The 7,617-nt window shown below is 32.1% G+C and overlaps 1 protein-coding gene across 1 annotated transcript; it reads right to left on the minus strand.

Moving 5' to 3' along the window:
* Positions 1 to 1,381: 1,381 nt before the first annotated feature.
* Positions 1,382 to 6,217, minus strand: LOC129968157 (uncharacterized). Its single transcript, XM_056081977.1, has 3 exons — positions 5,002 to 6,217; positions 4,693 to 4,887; positions 1,382 to 4,514 (listed from the first exon to the last, which is right to left on the minus strand). The coding sequence occupies exons 2-3, from the start codon at positions 4,719 to 4,721 to the stop codon at positions 3,188 to 3,190; spliced, it is 1,356 nt and encodes a 451-aa protein (XP_055937952.1). The 5' UTR covers positions 4,722 to 4,887; positions 5,002 to 6,217; the 3' UTR covers positions 1,382 to 3,187.
* Between the last annotated feature and the right edge of the window lie 1,400 nt (positions 6,218 to 7,617).

Genomic DNA, 7,617 nt, shown 5'->3' on the forward strand with positions numbered 1-7,617 from the left:
ACCAAACCATTGGGAATTTTATTAATTTAAAGTTAAAGTTAATGGTGTACAGTTCAATTCCCATTTTTTAAAAATTACTTAAAGAAATGTAGTGAGCATACAATGCTGAAAATGTGTATTCAAAACAAAACTAGCATTTTAAAAATTTAAGCCTGCAGTTATTTGTACAAACATTAATGCTCTAAAAGCAACTATATCAAAATTTTCAGTCAATGATAAATTGTTTAATTTTTGATACACTTAGTAACTAATATAAACACCACAATTAAAATCATCTATTTGTTTTACATGAGGTGGAAATACAATCTGCCAGTGGCTATTTGAATTAAGCGAATTATTTAATACTGTACACCAACGGTTTATTAATGCTGAAGTATCCTTATCTGGCTTATAACAAAGTGGGTCAAAATATTCAAATATTTTATTTTTCAAATCAGCTATAATTAAAGTCCAATGGGAATTTAAATTTACAGGAATTATAAGAAAATCAAAATTTGCTATTTCTTGAATCCAAGGAAATTGAAGAATGTTTTTTTGATTAAAAATCAAAAGAGAGTGTAAAGATTCTACAGCTTTGAAATTTGTGAATCTTCTAGTTAATACAAAATTAAATGCATCAATGACTGAATCATATAGCCAACCTTTTTTGAAATTTGACGATATTGATTTAAGATATTTTTCTTCTTTGATAGTAACAAATGGATCTAAAGATTTTAACATATCAAATGAAAGATCAATATTATTAATAGTTAATATTGTAGCAGTAGGATTTGTGACATTAAACTTATTAAATATATGAAACACATCAATATTAACACATTCAGAATTTTTAACATTAAAGGATTTTAAATCTGCCTCTTGCTCAGAAAGATTATTAGGTTCATCAAGAAGTGCTTCATTTAATTTTTGCTTCTTATTGCAATTTTCACGGGCCGAACAGTTCCTTTTTTTTTTTTCTATGAGAAGTTTTAAAAAACTTAATCTGTGGATTAATTTTTTGATTAGGTGCAACATATAATTTAGGTGTAACAGAAGCCAGATTATTTTTAAGATTCAAAACCCCACGCATACCAGCTACTAAATTATTCAAACAACTAACTACATTATTTAACATGATTTTTTTAATCTGTGGAATTTCTATTAATTCTAATATTTCCGAACATAACTTTTTTCACTCTGCCTCCTTCGATCTGTACTTCTCATTAGTAGATAACATGTTGGGATTTAATTTTTCACTCAAAATATCAGAATTAATTGTAATACTATTTTCTTCATCAAATTTATAAAAATCATCAGTTGTGTACATATTAGGTTTGGCAGACATTAAATGAATTTTATGTACGTGCTTGCACAAATTGCTGCAGTCTTCACAAGAGCAATGATACAAATGACTGCACAATGCCACACAATTAATATTTGTACATTTAAAGCTGCAATGATCCAATAAAATACAAGCATCTGCAATTTTTCTTACTACATATATCTTTCCTTTTACAGATTGAGATTTAACCTCCCAATGATTGTCATATTCAATGACATCTGTATTCTGAATCTTTACAGCCCTGTCATGTTTCTCTTTAACAGTTTTAGTGAACTTGGAATGAGTAGGAATATTATTAATAACAATACAAGAATATTTTAAAAATCGATCCCTTTCCATTTCCAAAAGAGTTGAAACAAGATCATCTATTCGCCTATTATACTTACGCTCAAGATATATTGTTTTTAACTGATTGTGAAAAGATTCGTAATAATTGTTAGTATTAGTATTGCCATGTGGAAATTGTCTAAAACAGGTTGCCCATAATTCTTTTCTCCCAGAATAATTTCTAACAAAATAATCAATAAAATTTTAACATTCATTTGAATTGCTGTCGATAAACATTAAAAGTTTATTTTCAAAATTTATTTCAGACACTTCTTTCATTATTTTTAATAACTCGTCTAACATTTTTTGACGGAGAAACTTATCACATATTTTTGAAGATAACTGCCTTTTCCAAGCGCGAAAAACGTGCCATTGGCATAGTAGATGCTTTATATTTGGACCAAATACAGAATTAAATGCTTTAAAGGAATAACCATCATCATCAGTCATTACCGTATTTACATTCAGGTCAGGAATTCGACAATCTAAACTTGAAAATAAAGCAATTAAGGTATGGTAATCTAAATCATTAGTGATAAAATGTGCAACTGGATAACCTTGACCATACTCATCCTAAACATGCAGAGAAAGATAAAAGTCATAAAAATTTATGCCTTGAGTTGCATCAATACAAAGAATTTTATCTGAATGCTTAACTAACATATCTTTTTGTGCTTTAGTCTGTAAACCTAATGGAAAAGAACTTTCATAGTTTTGCAAATTATCTAAATGTGTAGGGCCCCAAATTGTTTTCGACTTCTGCAATTTAAAAATTAAAATAGGATTGTATGGCTTTCCTTAATTCCTCTACTATACAAGAAACAGACATAGCATCATTGGCTGGCTGAATTGAATTGCGTAAGCACCTTAAATAATTCTGTATAGTTTTACGAGATATGAAGGCTTCCTTTGTAGGAAAAAAATTTCTATTATCTCGACATCCTACATCGCCACGTAATAAACTTACAATTTTTGAAATGGGAAAGGAAAGTAATAAGTAAGATTTAATTAAATCACGTGATCTTTCTTTAAGGGGGTGATATTTAGTGTTCTCGTAACTGACTTGATGGTTATGAATAGAATAATATGTAACCAATATCAAATTCTTTTGTTCACATACACAGATCTTAACAGGACAACTTATATTGAAAGGAATTACCCCCTTTTTATTTTTACGTTTACCATTTCGCTCTGCCCTTGAATTAATCCTTGATTGATATGACAGATGAAAAAATTGACAAGAATAATAATAGAATGTTTTCTCACCGCATATTTTTTTCCCAGTTGATTTTTTAAAATAAGTATGAGTACCAATAGTTTCAGATTCTAACCAAATTTTAAAACTTGAAATAGAATTAAAAGAATAAGTTTTGATGTTTTTAATGTCATGCACAACATTAAGATGCTTATTTAAATTCCATACACTAACATAAGCTTTATCACATTCTGTACAAAAATACAATTCATGCTTCTTGTCACCAGTACATCTTTTTGTGTGTTCATTAAAATATTCATTACCACTATAAAATCTACCACACTCTAGACACAACTGGGAGAATTTTCACATTTATCAGTTAAATGCTGATTATCTAAAGTTGTTTTGACTGGCACTAAACATAATTTGGGCTTTTTTACAATTTCTGCTTGAGAGCTAACACTAGCCTCCAATAAATTATTACAATTGCTTTTTGGTAAAACATCACAAATCTTTGGTTTACAGCATTTTAAATGATTTGCAAAAGAGGATCTCGAGGAATAAAATTTTAAGCATACCTCACATTTTTTAGGATAAGTACTCTTAACACGTTCTACACATTTATATTTTCTTAAATGTTTTGAAAATAATGACTTGGACATGTAAGTTTTCCCACAATAATCACAAGTCTTTGAATATGAGAAATTTTGAGCACCTCCTCCAGTGATATTTATTTTTTTTAAATTTAGAGCCAAAACTATATCTGTCCTATTTTCTTCTTTACAATCATCTAGTAACACTGCAAATTTATTTGTTGTAGGAATACTGCAAATAACATTTTCATAGATATTTTTGTCACATTTTGAAAAAATATTTTTACTTATCTTAGTAATTCTTGCCTTTCCAAGTTTGTTAGAAGCACATGCTGGCCGACACTGGGCTGGGGAAATGCGAGGAGCTCCTGGTTCAGAGTGGACTGGAGATGTGCGAGCAGGTTCTGGTTCAGAGTGGACTGGAGATGTGCGAGCAGGTTCTGGTTCAGAGTGGACTGGGGATGTGCGAGCAGGTTCTGGTTCAGAGTGGACTGGGGATGTGCGAGCAGGTTCTGGTTCAGAGTGGACTGGGGATGTGCGAGCAGGTTCTGGTTCGGAGTGGACTGGGGATGTGCGAGCAGGTTCTGGTTCGGAGTGGACTGGGGATGTGCGAGCAGGTTCTGGTTCAGAGTGGACTGGGGATGTGCGAGCAGGTTCTGGTTCAGAGTGGGTTGGCAGAGTGCATGCAACAACTGACTGACTGCATGTTGGAAGAGAGGAAACAGCAGCAGGTAGAAATGGTGGAACAACAGGTACATAAAATGGAGGATAGGACACGGCAACAGAATGGAATGGCAAGAACTGAACCATAGGCATATAAGAAACAATAGGTACAAGAAATTGAACATGACCAGTAGGAGGCACAGGCGGAGAGAGTAGGCGGCACAGGCGGAGAGGGTGGAAGAGAGCAAGAAGCGGTTGAGACTGCACAAGCTGAAACAGATGGCCGTGCCAAAGGCCAAGAAGCAGGATGTTTAGACCAAGATGATAAAAATGAAGATTGCCTTGAGGAAGACAATGCAGGAAACTCAGTAGAATCCAAAATGAATTTAGGAGCAATTGATTGGCATTTTTGATCCTGTAAAAATTATATAAGAAAAATGAATAACAGATCTTTTAAAACAACTCTGGACATTAAAAATATCAATATAAATTATAAATAATCAGATAACAGATGCATTTATATATATATATATATATATATATATATATATATATATATATATATATATATATATATATATATATACACATACCTTTTGAGAAGCTGATGGAAAAGAAACATATGAAGGAACTGGGTCAACAAAAGTTGGTACCTTGCTACAAGGCACAGCAGAACCAGAATGCTGTGGCCCTGATGATAAAAATGAAGGCTGATCACAGGAAGGCAATGGAGGAAACTCCAAAGAATCCAAAATATATCCCGAGGTGATCAACTGGCAATTTTTCCTCTACAAAAGTTAAACAAAAGTCAAAATAAATACAAATATTTTTCCAACTTTCATAAGTACTTAAAAAATATATATTATTATAAATTGCATATAAACAATAATATTCATACATACCTTTCGAGATGCATTATCTGAAGAAATGCATTTCTTTAAAAACCTACAGAAATAATTGGCCAAGCAAAGATCACCACTTTTATTAGGATGTAAACCATCTTTTCCCAGGAAACCAGACCAGGATGGCTTGTTAGAACTGCAAAAGATAAAAGCATCTTCATTATGGCACAACTTTTCTAATGCTTTATTTACAGCTTCAATCTTATGGTTTAAGATTTTTATACATTCAACAGTTTTCCAGTAATCGTTTTCAAAGTAATTAAAATCTCTAGGAATGATACTGGAGAAAATAATTCTTGCCTTTGGATTGACTCGTAAAATCTCATTAGCCAGTGACCTATACTTTTGAAGTATTATTTCTACACTATCAACTGATATGTTATTGGTGCCCACATGCCCTAAATTCCAATCATAGTGTTTCTTTATTTTAGAAATTCTACTGGTTAACCTCTCAATGGTTGTTCCTCGGTAAAAAATAACATCCAAATCCTCAGATAAATGCGCTTCCAAGCGTTTAAACATCGAATCTCCAATCAAAGAATATTCATTGTGACACAGTTATATATTCTAAACTGATTTCCTTATAACAAATGACTAATAACAATAAATATCTGAATAATATGCACACAGATAAGCTAATCCAAGATCAAATAGAGCAAAGTCAATACAATACTGAGATATTTCCAAATTCTACTAGCTACCACATGAATGATACACTTTCTACTGTAAGACAATAAATAACTAGTCACTAAAAAACATTTCTATACAATGTACTCAAAAAAATTTATGAATGACAATAAATAAAATGACAAAAGCACTAGTAAAATTCCTCTCACTATTTAACCCTAATTAACACTATAATTAAACAGAAAAATATGACAAACAATCAATGAGAAATAAATATTTAAGGCTATGCAATTAAATTTAGCTACACTTATTACATGAAAAAACAAAATATCAAATAACACTAATCAAACTCCTCGTTTACTATTAACCCTAATTAGTACTATCTTAAAAACAACAGTTTTAAATAAACGAAAAAAATTATAACAAATTTTCTTAAAGAGATTAAATAAGAAAATAAATAAAAATAAGGCCTGTAAGAGTTTTCTTCAAAGTGAATCACTCGCTGACAATCGTTAATCCTTCTTTCCTCTTGAAACAAAGAACGAATACTAATGAATCGGCACACTCAGTGACAGAATGATTAACACGTTATGATAACGATAACAAACTGCGATTTCGTTTTATAACCTCGGTAGGACAACTCCGTCACTTTTGGCAGCGTGCCAATAGACTTACTACCGGGAGTAAAAACCCCATACAGATACTCGTGACATGATTGACTTTGATTACATGTACTCTGTTTACTGCTGGCGCCATCTATTGGTAGAATATAGGACTAAAGTAAACATTTTAAAGAAATGACATATATTTTTAACTCATCTTTTCCAGAAAATGGTTCACTCTAATAAATAAATTAAATAAATAGTTTTGAGAAAAAATATAAAATTTAAGAAGTAAGCCGAAACAGATAAATTAATTCAATCACACGTTAATTAAATTAGTAAATTAAATATCAATTACAATTAATAAAATTTTTATTTAATATTAAGTAATAATTTTTAATTAATAATATGATTGAAATAACAGATATTTGGAACGCATATTTAGAAATAACAATAGCAATATTATTTGTTATTCAAAAAATCGTGGATTATGCATCTCTAGTCACAGACAGGCCTCAAAATCACGAGTTCAAATTTTTAGGAGATGCCACTATCTTTTTTTTTTATATATTTCTATTCTAGAAAGAGAAAGAAAAAGAAAAAAGATACCAACAGGAATGGTCTCATTGAAGCTTTCTTTTATGCTCTCAGATAAAGGTATTAACCCTAGCCTGCAAAAAACTATGGAGTTTGAACAAAGCCATGAACACCGTGAACACTGAGATTTTTCAATTCCAGAGCCCGTGCATCAGATTTTAATGCTTCTTAGTACAGTAAAGAAAAGTGAATATGCATTTTGAGTGTCTTCTTTTTCGATTGACATCAACTAAAATTTAACAAGAACTGATACCTGTCTATATCATCATTTATCAGTTTCATTCATTTAAGTCGTTGCATTTTTAAGCTATCTCTTTTACATGTATTCGAATACACTGTGGAGGATTGGTATGAGCGAGGATAGAACCTGGGACCTTGTAGTTCACAGGCTAGTAACATGGCCACAATACAAAAGCAATTGCTCGTGAAGCGTAGCTGTTGACTGGCTTATAAGCTTTCATCACAGACTCTCCCTCCAGTGAGTCGGAGGTGAGACGAACAATATGGCTGTTGAGTGGTGATGTATTAGCTGTTGATTCCAATGCGTCTGTACCCATTTGAGTAGCGCCAAGCGTTAAGGCGAGCTTGTGTGGGTGAGTGGTTGCTGATGCTGTTGCTGCGTCAAGCGAGTCTGACGACTTTTGGTTTGATGCGTCAAGCGAATCTGACGGCTTTGGTTTTGCTGTGGGTAGATGGCGTCACAACAGCTGTACGAAGGTTGAAGGTTCATCGTCCGAGGTCACCAGTGTGGCGTATTGTGATGAGCGAGGATAGAACCTGGGACCTTGTA

This window comes from Argiope bruennichi, chromosome 5 (genome assembly GCF_947563725.1).
Source record: "Argiope bruennichi chromosome 5, qqArgBrue1.1, whole genome shotgun sequence".
Classification (NCBI taxonomy): domain Eukaryota; kingdom Metazoa; phylum Arthropoda; class Arachnida; order Araneae; family Araneidae; genus Argiope; species Argiope bruennichi.

Excerpts from the sequence above, each read along its gene's own strand:
- LOC129968157 (XM_056081977.1), bottom strand. The coding sequence starts at position 4,721 with ATGTTTCTTTTCCATCAGCTTCTCAAAAG. Across the intron at positions 4,515-4,692 it reads TTCCATCAGCTTCTCAAAAG|GATCAAAAATGCCAATCAAT; the intron begins GTATGTGTATAT and ends TAATTTTTACAG.